The sequence below is a fragment of the Schistocerca serialis genome, chromosome 11, assembly GCF_023864345.2.
Source record: "Schistocerca serialis cubense isolate TAMUIC-IGC-003099 chromosome 11, iqSchSeri2.2, whole genome shotgun sequence".
Lineage (NCBI taxonomy): Eukaryota > Metazoa > Arthropoda > Insecta > Orthoptera > Acrididae > Schistocerca > Schistocerca serialis.
The window spans coordinates 178,046,900-178,061,541 of NC_064648.1; the positions used below are offsets into that span (position 1 = coordinate 178,046,900).

General features: G+C 38.4%; 1 protein-coding gene across 1 annotated transcript in view; it reads right to left on the bottom strand.

The window, feature by feature from the left end:
* The window catches only part of LOC126427231 (basement membrane-specific heparan sulfate proteoglycan core protein), a 792,772-nt gene that overhangs the window by 287,515 nt on the left and 490,615 nt on the right, over positions 1–14,642 (bottom strand). The window contains exons 20-22 of the mRNA XM_050089468.1: positions 7,799–7,912; positions 5,743–5,862; positions 4,106–4,219 (exon numbers count right to left, since the gene is read on the bottom strand). Coding sequence (XP_049945425.1) covers positions 4,106–4,219; positions 5,743–5,862; positions 7,799–7,912 — 348 coding nt within the window. The remainder of the gene's footprint in view (positions 1–4,105; positions 4,220–5,742; positions 5,863–7,798; positions 7,913–14,642) is intronic.

The window sequence follows — 14,642 nt, forward strand, 5'->3', positions numbered from 1 at the left end:
ACTGTTAAAGTTCTCCTCATAATCTATCCTGTCTATTCACAATCTTTGGATCCATTATATAGCTTTCAAACTGCTCAAGCATGTCTAGTCCCGATATTCCTGTTATTTGGACTAGCATCGATGCCCACTTATTTTAATGACCATGTTGTTGTGTCTTTGCTTAGTTCACCTGTGAAAAGGATTGGCCATCTCTTCTAGTCTTGTGTTGTTGGATGTATCATAATTACCAAAGAAAACAAATACGGGTGAAAATGTGTGACAACACAATCAGAAATGCTCCAGCAGACACGATTCAGCAAACTAGCCATTTGGGAGACAATTTCTAATGTGTGATTACAAGCCACCACTGACTTCAGTATTTAGTACAAATGTGTTTGAAGTGTGAACTTTTCCATCAGGTCCCCACCTAATTGTGCTCAAATTACGCACACATAGTCTGCCTTAGCAAGGAATACAATAGTCCTTTAACACATTACAATTTATTTATCACTCACATCCGTTAAAGCAGGAGTTCCACATATTATCTTGGCATTTGCACTCATCTCTGCAGTCAGTTATAAATTATTTCAAACACCCCTGTATAACCTCGAAAAACTTATAAGACTGCACAATTCACTGCTTCAGTTCTTCAACAGCATCAATGGAATGATGTACATTTCACTAGTGAGACAGCTGCAGACAGAAAAATACAGAGAATTGAGGTCAGGTGAAGCCTTGCTGTATCCATCCATCTTGGACATACTCGTGTATTAGAAAACATCCTTACAACAGCAGTAAACTGTTCCGGTCACCCATCACGCATCTACCACAATCACCAAACCGTGGGTCTTTATGGTAATTAGTATCGATCAATAGTCAATAAATTAATGAAAAACTGCTCCAGTTCCTAATAAGGATTTTACTAAGTCTACAACTGCTTTTGGCCTTTCCACTGGGCCATTTTCAGGTGGATATTATGCCGTACAGAAGCAACATCACTGTCATTTGACATTAAATGGTGCTCGCACTGCATTTCTACAGCAAAATATCCACTCGAAAATGGCCTAATGAAAAGGTCGAAACTGGTCGTGGACTTAATAAACAGAACTAACAGTTGCAAAATTGTACCCTGCGAACATGGAAAAGCTAAGTATATATGATCATCTTCAGATTATGTAGCTGCGTAAGCAATTCATATTCGTATACATGTGACGTGTTCTTCCATATGGATACCACATGTTGCTTACAAGACTACATAAATTGATGAAATCTTAATTGAAACTAGTCATCATAAAAATAAATAAATCTGTGACCGAGACAATGAAATAGAGCATAAATTTCAAACACATCTGTACTAACTACAACAATACGTCATACCAAAGACATCAACAACTTGTAACCACACATTCACAATGATCTCACTAACAGCTCATTTGTGGACCTATGTTTGCTGGAATATTTCTACTTCCATTATCGTACAACTTTCACACGTGTCCATTTCTACTATTGACTGTGATACACTCTGTATAGAGGATGTTGCACAATTACTGTTACGACTTCTAGGGGTTGTAGATGGAATTTTTTGATAAAATTCTGACATGGAACTCTGACAAGAAATGTGGCATTTGGACATGAAATAGGTTTGAAGATCAGGATCACTTTCAAAACCTCCTGCTTCACGGTGCAAAACAGTCACAGTGAGCTCTAACCTGGTGCTCTACAGGAGCCCACAGCACAAGTAATGTTTCAAGTGGTCATTTTCGAGCCCTCTTTCATGTGACAAAGGATGTCCTCTTCAAAGTTGAGACTGTAGTGCATCTGTTGAGCACCGCAGTCAAACCTCCTATTTGCAAATGTATCAAATTCTCATAGCCATTGCTGTAGCCGGATAAAAATGGTAGGTGATATCACAATTACAACAAGGACTGATCTCAACGCCCTCTTCTCAGTTAGTGTGCATAGTGCAAAGCAGGAGGTTGAAAGTGATCCAAACTTCACACTTATTTCATTTCCAAATGGTACATTTCCAGATATCAGTTCCTTATCAAAGCTCTGTCTACTATAAGCTTGTAACAGGGATTGTAAAACACACTCTATCATATGTTCCTAAATTCCTACCCAAGCTCTTCGCCATGCAAAACATTATCAAATATTAAAACAAATTCACACTTTGCAAACACTGAACGTTTCATAGCCAGCTCTTAATGTACCACCTGGAGGTAACTGTTTCAAGCTTCTCCAGCCATCAGTTGTTTGATTGATAATCTGACGTTTTATCAGTATGAGTGACTGGCACCCTCAATGGGTTCTGCAGAAAATGACAAGTTTATCCATGTCTGTCACGGCACATAGTCCTTCACATAGAACACAAATGTAAGATAGGTACAAAACTTTAAAATTTGGAAATCTCCTCCTCCTTTTTGTATGACTTCATAATGAATTTCTATTACTTTCTTTCCAACCTGTTCACTGTACACAGTTAGAATTAATTTGCAAGCCACCTTCCAAACTCCAGACATGGGATTAATTTTTTGAAACTGCCTATTTGGTAAGTTAGGGTCCCAGGTACCACATCCTGATGGGTCCTTGTTTGCCAGTAATCAGGGAAAAAAATTTCAGAATTTATTGCGATTCACTAGTACCTTCAAAAGAGCACCTCATAATGAAATCACAGCGAACCAGTTAAATTCTTGTTTGGTACACTGAAAGTTGTAGATTCAAATCCCGTCTCTTTACAGTTTTATAGAAATAAATGAATTCATTATTTCTGTTCAATTAATTGGTTTAAAGATATTTTTTTTGTTTACTCTGAATTAACTTCCTTGTTGTCAATTTATATTTTTGTCCACATTATTGCAATCTCTAATTTTATTAATCATTTTTCTTGAATTTTGTTTTATTTGTAAAACATTCTTTTGTTTGAATCTTCATCAGCATTATTTTGTCCATGGGGCTGAAGAATTTATGTTTTGTATGACGATTACCAGCCAAACAATGTACATCTTGTAACGAACAACAAATTTTTAACATGACTTCACAGCCAGTGTAAATAGATTATATGTCTTCTCTTATTTAACAGATGAGTTTTAAAATATTTAAATACCATGATGGATAAATGAATTTATTTAAAATCATTTGGAATACGATTACAAACAAAGAACATAAGAAAGTAAAAATTAGGGCACATAAAAGCATTGATACAACGGTTAAAACAATGCAACAAAGGATTAGAAATAAACATAATTGGATTTAAACCAATTAATAGCGAAAAATAATGACAGTCATTTTGATAAAAACGAAACAAATTGCACTTGATTGATCCAGAATACCAACTAAATAACCACTATACTATCAGAGTTATTTTCAAGGGTCTAGTGCATTACGATAAATTCTTAAATTGTTTTCTGTCGATTACTCACAAACGAGGACCCACCAAGGTGAAATGTGGGAACCCTAACCTAAATCACTGCATAGGCGGTTTCGAAAGGTCCATTCCATCCCTGGGGACCTCTTCTTGCGAGGCAAATATAATGATGTCGTCAGTAAATACAGATGATTAGGCACGATTCATTACAACATATTTCAATTCATTTCCCTCAGTTTAAGGGTATTAAAACGTGCTCTGTGACTGCTGGCAATAGTTATGTCAATTGGGAACCACATGCACAGCTTGTCTTTTAAAATTGGATTTCTCAGCATCTCGATGAAATAAATCGACAGATGTTGTTGAAACAGAGTGGAAAGCTCTCTCAAAAGTCTATGACTCCCAGATGAAGGGTAACCACATTTAATGTCCCTGTTCACAGAATTTATATAAAAGTCGTGTATGCCCAAACATTCCTAAAGTACAATTCTTGATCCCCTTTCTTGTGTTTGGTGAAGGATACATTTCATTTTCACATTAAAAGTATGTGAAAGATGGATATTTTTTTATTCATAGCAACAGCAGTTATTAAGGTTTTTTTTTTTGGTGAGGGCGTTTCTTTCAACAGAGCTGATGTGCTGATTTACACTCAAAGTCACAAATCTACAAATATTCTTCTTCTTATCAATTACTGAAAGGAGAAAATCATTCAAAAAGTCACCTCCAGCAAGGTTATTTTATAAGTTTCTCTCTCTCACTTACCACAGTCCCTCTCGTCCGAGTAGTCACGGCAATCAGGACGGCCGTCACAGACGCGTCGACGGTCGATACAGCTACCATCCCCACAAGTGAATTCGAGAGCACTGCATGTTGGAGCTGCAGCAAACAAAGATCCTTGTCATGGCTATTTGGCACCACTGTCACCAATTTGAAAGAAAATAAGCCATTGCCTGGGTGAGGATAGGGTAGGGTTCAGTTGTTTGGGGAAGGAGACCAAACAGCAAGGTCATCAGTCTTATCGGGTTAGGGAAGGACGGGGAAGGAAGTCGGCCGTGCCCTTTCAAACGAACCCAATTTAGGGAAATCACGGAAAACCTAAATCAGGATGGCCAGACGCGGGATTGAACAATAGGGTAGGGAAAGACACACAAAGTGAGGAGGGGATAGTGGTATAGTGTGATGAAGTTGTTTAGACAGGTGATCCAGCAGCTGCACAACAAGATGTTCAGAAGGCAGGGTGTATAAGGTGGTGGAAAAGGGGGGTGGGGGAGGGGGTGGGGGGTGAGATGGGCAGCAGGAATAGAGAGGGGGAGGAGGGTCTCCCTCTCTCTCTCTCTCATTTGATATTAATTGACTTTCATTCTCACTCAAATGACACCCAACAGGAAACTGACAGGCAAAATCATCTGTTCTCATGACGTCACTGCGACTGCCATGAAAGTTCTTTCATGGCACATACCATATCTCCGAGGCTGGACCCGACAATGCAGAATAAACCGTCTAAACAGCAGGTACCAAAAAACATAGCAAGAGTGTCACTGTCATCCAGGCTTACAGATACACTCTGCCTATCCACTCCAGAATACAGGCGCATAAAGAAAACAAACTTCCAAACAGCATACTTCACTAACTCATCACTTAGCCTACATAAAGCTTTTCTGGTGGAAATCATCATTCATCATGTCAGTAGATGCTGTGCAAGAAATCACTTTATCAAAGCGACATGTTACACTACAATTTCTGGACTGAAATTTGCCCAATGCTTACCAATGTACTTTCTTTATCCTCCTACTCTTCCGGTCCCCCTTCCCTCGTTTTCTACATTTGTGTCCCCTTCCACTCACAACATATAGGTCCCTAACAACCTGCAGTCTGGGAGCCTGCCCTTTCTTTCTCCTCATCCTAATCACCCATCTCTCCTTCCGGACTGAAATTGGCCCAATGCTTACCAATGTACTTTCTTTATCCTCCTACTCTTCCGGTCCCCCTTCCCTCGTTTTCTACATTTGTGTCCCCTTCCACTCACAACACATAGGTCCCTAACAACCTGCAGTCTGGGAGCCTGCCCTTTCTTTCTCCTCATCCTAATCACCCATCTCTCCTTCTTCTGAAGGAAGAAACTATTATTTCAGAAATCTACTATAGTGTACGTACTTTTATACCCATCTTATTGGTAGTACTGACATTTCTCCTGTACGTAAGAAATCATTGACCAGCAATTCTGGGTCCTGATTTTACAGTTACCTGAACAGATAAGAAAAACAGAAAACACCAGCTCAGATTCCAGAGAAGTGTAGGAAAATGTGAGGCAATGCTGACCCTACAACATTGTAAAAGATAGTTTGAAGAAAGGCAGGACTTAACGAGACAAGAGAACTCGATACTGCCATAGCACTCACCAGGTGATGGACAGTCATATTCGTCAGAGAAGTCAGAACAGTCCGTCCGCCCGTCGCACCGGCGGCCCAGCGGGATGCACGTCCCGTCGCGACACCTGAACTCGGATACGGCACACTCACCTGTTGGCATGACAAAGGAGTGAGCCGACTGTGAATGAACACTGTATTTTTTATGTGAAATTTCTTCACTGCTGCAATATGAGATGCAATCAAGATGCAAGGGATTAATGAAGTATTTAATACCAATCTACTTGCGAATTACACAATACGCTCACATTCATCATTTGAACAGTTCCGCTCCATTCTTGTTTTCATTAAACAAGGAATAAATTCCACTTAGAATGTGTTCCATGATCTAAGAATAATGACTGGTTAATTTAGTATGCGTGTCAAATCTAAAACCACAGTTTAGAGAACAAATAATGTCTGTATCAACTTTGATCATAATTTCAAATGTTCAGTAAACAGGAATCAAAAGCTAGTATAAAATATAAATTCAACCAAACTGAATGCAGTTCAAAATGCTGTACTTGCAAAGTATGAACCACTGTTAAGAAGTATAGTTTTACAGTCAATTGGCCAGAAAAAGGTAAATTTATACAGATAAATTTGTTTACTAAGACAATTCATTAAATAAATCTGGGCAAATGTAGGGCTCGATGAATCAAAAATAAACACAGAATGAAATGAGGAATACTATGATCTTGCAAATAAATCAAAGTGTGAACTATTTTCAGTAAAAAAAATTATGCGAGTGATAACGTTTGTGAGGAGGTGAAAATTTGAGTAATATAAATGTATATGAATAATTAAATACATTTAACTATATAAAAGATCAATGGAAATAAGATTGTAACAATACAACTGAAAATACATCCTGTTAATATAGTATAAAGAGTCTGGAAAGAGAATTTATATGTTTGACGTGATTGTAATACATGACTGTGGAATAAATCTTGTTATTAATTTATTAAGTGTCTTTTTTTATGTGTGTGCAAATGGAAAGATTTTCCATTCTAATAATGTAACATATATCTTCCAGTGTATGCGGCACAAGCTAGTGCAAGTAAAGCAATTAAAATGCATCTCACAAGAAAACTAGAATCTGGTTTCTACGAACACTGAAGTACAGTAATTAGAAAATACAGGGAGGGTGGTACATTACAAATGAAAAACAAGATAGTGAAGCCACAAATGAAGGAAGGGAACTCGACATCCAATATGCTTCCTCATAGTGTACATTACAGATGAAGAAGAGTCTAACTTTGTGATATTACCTATGTGAGAAAATGGTATTTATACCAGTGATTATTAGCTACTCGTGAATTGATGGAATTGGTTTCGAGATACATCTGATGGTGGAACGCATAACCCAAAATCGAACATGTCTGTCGGATCACTAACCAACATAAATAAAGTGCAGGTTGATAAAAGTCTGTGATCTTTCACATAAATAACTGTAAAGTCATTAGAATGGGCCTCAAATCTGGATTGGACAAAGATTGGATTACAGGGGGCCACGTCCTTTCAAAGGAACTGCCCCAGCATTTAACTTTGATTGATTCCTGGAACATCGCGAGAAACATAAACGTGGATGGCACAGCCCTACTCCTGAATGTGAGGTTGATGCTAACCTTTGTGCCAAGCTGCTTCTTATAACAAGTCGCCATTTTCTGCATGTTACTACAACAGAAACTAATAACTGGGATGTTTCAGAATGACATACAGATATAACAAGAGGTATCAATGGGCTGTGAACATATAAATAGAACTGTTGAGATACAAGAGTTGATTAAAACTGATTCTTGTTCTGAAAACATTGTGGAAGTTTCACATAAAAGTAAAGAAAAATTATCGACTGATCACAAATGCATTTCTTTTTGTAAAAACTAAAGCTGCAAAACATATTATCCAAAAATTTCTTCTGTAACTTTTAACACACACACACACACACACACACACACTCACACACACACAGAGAGAGAGAGAGAGAGAGAGAGAGAGAGAGAGAGAGAGAGAGAGAACCTGGTACAGCACACAAGTCTTAAATACTCACGCCGTGGGCATCCAGTCTCGTCAGAACCATCGATGCAGTCGGCGTAGCCATCACAGCGGAACGCATCAGAAATACATACGCCATTTGAACAGCGGAACTGCTCAGCCGTGCACTCTGTTGTGTGAGTGAAGTGGAACAAACAAAAAAAAAACAACACAATGCAGTAATGCACAAAAAAAGTCACATTCAACATGCTGAGGTCTCTGTTGGGATTGAAGTGTGGATTGTGGTTCAGAGGTAGCTGATGCCTCCTCAAGTGGAGCCTGAATCAATTATCGATTCCATTTAATGATACCTAGCAAATGCCTTCAGAGCCAAGAAATTCATGGACGAGTCATTGCACCCACTTTAAAGAAAAAAATGAATTTGGGTCAGTTATTTTACGTAGAATCCTAAAATGAAGCTATCACATCAATTATTAACATTTCTGAGCTATTACAAGGTAACAGAAAATGTTTTCTTGATAAAGCCAATGTTTTGCCACTATCTTCGGGGACAGTCTTTAGAGGATGCGTTCCCTGGCTTTGATTCCCTGCACGCAGTGGCGATCTGCTGACTGAAGTCAAATTGTCTGTCGGAGCCAAGAAAATCAAATACACAGCTCATTTTTCATTGCATCTATTTTAAACATAGGGATGTACTGGGATCAGTTACTGTATTTGGAATCGTGAAATGTAAGTCAATTCGTATATAGAGTCCAATTCCACACATTCTCTTCTTCTCTGTGCAATGTTTCAAACTCCTCCCCCACTTAATCGCATGCCTTTCCATTTGGATGATTTACATTTCTTTTACAGATCGAATACAGAGTCTGTTTAAGGCTACTATCTTTGATGTGACACCCCATTGTGCTTTTACAGAACTGTGAGAATGTAACAACTGGCAGAACTCTCCACATACTTTTTGTCTGGCTCTCATTAGCAAAATCACATATCTGGCAATCACTCCTCATGAACATCTTAAAGAAGATCAATTCACATTGGATGTCAAAGGACATGAATGTCTCTGTCAAATGATGTAGTGTTTACAACAGATGAAATGTCAACACAACATCACTTTGCTCAGCCTGCTTGGGAATGATGAAAATGTTACGAGTTACCATTCGTGGCATAAGTACTCAATATATAACATCAGAATTAAGGAACTAGGATTGACACCTTTATTAATGGCCAAAACAAAATTTATAATGGAAGTTCTTGATGGAAGTCAAATGGAAAAGTTTATAAATGACTCGGAACTGAAAGGTCAGAAAATGTGTTGTCCAAAAAATTCAAAATATCAACACTTATTTTAAGTGCCTTTTGATTTTATCCCCTGGCCATCTTTTTTTCTGATTGCCAAATAACATCAAAAACATTCTGGAAACATCGAAAAACTTTATTTTTCTCCTTCAATGGAGCTGACTTTCCCACTATTACAAAATATATTTTTAATGAAAATTGTTTAACTCATTTATGTTCATTTTTGGTGAAGAGTGTAGGCCTTTTCTGCATCTACCTATTATATAAACTGAATTTTGTTTGACTTCATGTATTTGGCATTTGTGTAAGAACGCTGGCAGGCAGAATATTCAAGTCCTAATGCAACTTTCATAATATGTCACTAAAACAAAGCAAGTAATAAAGATTAAGCAGACACAAAACCCACTTCTACAATACATGAGAAGTGTGATGATTTTAGGTTAACTTCTGTTGTTAGCAGACGATATCATTCTTCCCTTTCTCTCCTCTAACAATGTCAACATCAAAATTTTCTTCAATAAATCCTTACTGGTGATATCCTGTTCTGACCCTTCCTATCGCATTCTGCAGAAAACCACGTGAATACTGTCATTTTATATGTACCGTGGGAATGTGCTGACATTCTGTTCTGTCGCACCCAGAGTGAATTGACCTTAATAAGAGGGAGGAGCTTTCTTTTACAAAACACTGTGCCAGATATTTATTCCAGCCATTAAATATTGAATTATTATCATTGTAGCAGGTCTGTTTGTACATCAACAACAGCTACACTATTAAAAAAGGAAAAGGGGTTTGGAACGCATATGAGTAAGGAAGGAAGAAATTAAGGTTAAGGTTTAATGTCCCATCGACAATGGGGTAATTGAAAATGGGGCACAAAATGCTGGAAATGTGTCAAGGATGGGGGAAGGAAATTGGCCATTTCTTTTCAAAGGAAGCATCTCGCATTTGTTTTGACTGATTTAAGAAAATAATAGAAAACCTAAATTTGGATGACCAGACGCAGGAGTGAACCGTCGTGCTAACTACTGTGTCACCTCACTCAGTGCAAGTATATAGGGTGGAGAGCATTTATTTTATCCAGTGGTATAGTAGATTGCATTATATGTGGCTCACAAAACACCTTTCTCAGTTAACGCACAAGTATCAGTCGTGATGAGAAGGGTGGGTGTAACAAATTGTAAGTGATTTCACAACACCACAAATCAGAAACCGTTATTGCCATTTTCTACATTATGATACATAGAAAAGCACACAATGATTAGTGCTTACCCTTCTTCCACACAAGGTTCCATTTGGCCTGTTATGTGAGCCAACATATCACCACTACAATATACACTGTGAGTCACTCACCTCCAAAAGACAGGGAAAACACACACCAAACAACAGAAATTTAACAAATATCTCACACCAAAAATATTAACTGTGACTAAAACTTGCCAGTTAGTATAAATTACACACCAACCCCACAATCCATAACACTCATAGGACACGTTAATTAAACAAATCAGCCACGTGTACGTCATTACTACACAGGCCGAGTAAAACTCACTACAAATGGGGAAATCCAGAAATGAGTGTGAGATAAATGGATTAGGCTCAGTTTACTTACAGGTCACCAACCCTGAACTGAAAACTTATACAGGTAAATACAATTTGTACATACAAATTTTACTCAACAACTATTCACATATGTATACACATAACTAAAATATACATGACAATGAAATTAAATGTACACTATTAACCAGAAGCTGTTAATATAGAACATGGAATCACCAATATAAGCAATAAATTGGATTATTATTATTATTATTATTATTACTATAATACAACATATGAAGGAGAATTAAGGAATACAACAGAGTGGAAATATATGACAAACTATGGCCAGACTTTAATCAGAAGAAAGAGATTCACATGTGACAATCAAAGTTTAAGGTCGATTAGTAAAGCAAAGAAATACAGTGCCTTTTTCCAAATACCAATGAACTCAGTTGAGACTCCTTTCTACAGACTTTTTACATACAGTCATACCCTGGAAGAACTATAGTGCAATGTGATAGCAAGCAAATGGAAAAGTCTGTACCTAAGCACCGGGCAGCAAGGTGGTCACCAAATTATCATAACAAGAAATCTTAGATGAAGACGTGTATACTATCATAGAATGTGGTAATTTTTCTACAAAGAAATGGGCATAAAATTAGTCATACAGAAGTCTCAAACCTTTATTGTCAAAATGAATACAGATGATAGAGGGTTCTACACTGATTAGTTTGAAATAACGAACCAATGGTCAGGTAGTATAATGTTTGTACGATCTATGCGAGCAGGGTGTGCGGTTGTAAACTTATTATGTTCTCTTACAGTGACATTAGTGGCACTACCTTTACAAAAAGCCAACATTGCTACCGATTTGCACTTAAATAACACTTCCTTAACCCCTTACTTCCTGAAATGCAGGTATGACACCTGTATAAGTTCTTTAAATGCTATTTTTTTCCACTTTCAGTTGTACCTGCTTTATTGTGGTACTGCAATTTAGGCTTACGTGCTTCTGCCATTCACATACTTGCAAGAGGCAAGGTTTTATGATGGAACAGAAACAGGTTAAAAATGACAACATCCTTGTAGGAATGTGTCACACTTGAAAGTAAGAGAATCAACAGTTCGTTATCAACAATATGAGTAACATATCTAAATTTGTGTTATTTATCTGCTGGTTGAAATCGCCCACTGTGGGGGCAGAGAGAACAAAATAAAATTTATGTACATCGCAATGGGGTTGACAAAGCTAAAAATATGTACTTCTAGCACATTAGAGCAAACACCTAAAATTATCTAAAAATGTCTTTTCTCCAGTACCTTCTAATATTCTTCACTGTTGCTTGTGTTATGATTGTAATTATGCAGACGTGCACTACATTCTCAAACACCACATTCTCAGTTATACATGAGTCATCTTTGAATCTGGTGGAGAAAACAGTTTTGTTTTGTAGGCATATGCCAGCAAATTTTCCCTGCCTTGTTGTCCACATAAAAACCAATTTTCTTTTTTTTTCAGAAAAGTTAGGGGCTATTCTACCTGGTTGATTATCATAATAATGGTGACAGAACCCTACCACGATGTTATTATTTTTAACCTGTTGCTTGTAAAACAACATTGATCTTATAAGTATGTGAATGTTAACAGACTATAAACTTGTTATAATAATGTTATTTTCCTATTATGTTTTCTTAAATAAGTTGTTTCATATCATTGTAAATGCTCGACAGTGCCACCTATGACAAAATCGAGAAAAGACATTATACAGAAATCTGTGTGCACTCTTCAGCAGGTTTCTTTTTCAATAGGCTTCCAGCAAAGTTTAAAAAGTCGGGTGATAAACATGAAGTATTCAGGCACACTAGGTAGGAACTTTGCTCTGTAACATGTTATTTATTCAAACACTCCCTCCTTTTTTTATTAATTCTTTAACTGTCTTGTTTATAAATTTCCCAATCTGCATTATCTACATTATATGTCAACTTGATCCGGGCAAAATATTTTTGGCTTCACATACTCCTATGGAAGATGAGAAATATAATAGGCATATTGTAAAGTGCCAATGGTGCAAATGCCACCCCTCTACCCCCCATCACCAAAAAATATGGGATGGCAAAGTGAGCCTGTATCGTGCCACACCACAAAGATGTACACTTTAGTATCACTCTGAAATATCCTCACTAGTTGCAAGTGTCCCAAAAACTGCCTTGTGAGATCTCACAACTACACTAATGTTCAGGAAAAACAGAACACCTTGAATGACTAGAGACACAACGTCCATATTCACAGGACATGGTACAGTATTACGTTCTGCAGAACTGATTAGCATTTCAGTCACCTCAGTTCAGCATGTGTCCTGTTGCCTAGTAGCCACAGGGTCTGCCACGGATCTTTATAATTCGTTCCACGCGTGATGGCATCGGCACGTAAGGTGCAAATGGCGTTCTGTAGTATAGACATACGCGACACATTCACCACATTCCAAAGTTCATCTGTGGTGGATGGCATTGGGAAACAGCAACGTACATGTTGTTTTACCGTATCCACACATTTTCGGTCGGATCGTGGCAAAAGGCTGACATCCTGAAACACCAAGACAGCACGGATTTGTTCAACAACATGTGATCGTGCATTGTCTTGCTAAAAAATGGTGCCTGGGGTGTTGTACCCAATAGCATCCCACACCAGAAGGCTTCGAGTTGGCGCTTTATGTGTTGTGCGAATGCAGTCACTGAGATGGTGCTCTCCCTGTCTGCGGCGAACGAAAATGAGGTCATAATTTTCCCCGTCTAGCATGTTTCTGCACATTTGTCAAAGGTAGGCGGAGAAGTGGACAACACAAATGCAACCCATGGTGTAATAAACGGCAACAGACTATCACCCCCGATAGTGTACAGCATGTTACACTGTTGCACCAGAGCCAAGGAGAACACAGATCTGTCCCAAAATGCTATCCAGATGAGGTGTCAATCTTCTCAGGAGTGGTCTTGTTGGTGCGGCCTGATCCACCTCATCTTTTTCTACGGCCTTCTGTGAACCATTCTGCACACACCCATTACACTGCCAAAACACTTTGTCCCCCAAGAGCAGCAATTTCCCAGATGGCTGCATCATATTCTCTTATGCCAATAATGCATCCTCTTTCAAACTCACTGATGGAAATGAGCTTATGGCATCTCTGGCCAGGAGACCCCATCCGTGGAAGTTCGGCCGCCAAGTTCGAGTCTTATTTCAGTTGACACCACATTGGGAGGCTTGTGTGATCTGTGATGCGATGAAATGATGGTGAGGACGACACAACACCCACTCCCCAAGCAGAGAAAATCTCCAACCCGACGGGGAATCGAACCTGGGCCCGTTTGCACGGGAGGCGAGCATGTTACCAGCCAGCTAAGCAGGCAGACAACTCACTGATATGACACAGCAGTTCACATGTATGTCTGCGAGGCATCCTGCACGTCTCCTCGAGTCACACTGATCTGTTACCTTGAGTTTATAGCAACAACAAGAGCCACAGGCATTTTACCAGTAGGTGGTGTTGCGCCGCAATGTGCATGTTCACCTTGAACCCACAGGCCAACATGGTTCAAATGTTAATCATTACTGCAGGACATACTAATGCACATGTCCTGTGAATATGAATGTCCTATCTCTACTCGTTCAAGGTGTTCTGTTCTGTTCAGTTCTCTATTCACTTTGCAACTGAAATTCTACATAGCTCTAGGTCCTAAAATCTTCCAGGAGCATTTGCACCTTCAGTTTCCGATTTTGTAATTTTCCCCCATGCACCTCTAGCAACTAAAACTGTGAGTATAGAAACTATTTGAGTACTAGTATACCTGAATATTATTCTCTCTTACTTAAGCACATTGTTGTAAGTTGTAGGTACCTCTTATAAAGTGGTAACAGTAATATGTTTGATTATACAACAGAGAACTGGAAATTTTCTGATACTGTGGGAACATTTTTATGTGCCAGAGTAACCAATGCACTGACACTATTCATCATCACTTTGAACTCTTGCCACGAGCTTAAACTGTAGCTGTTAGTTGCGAAC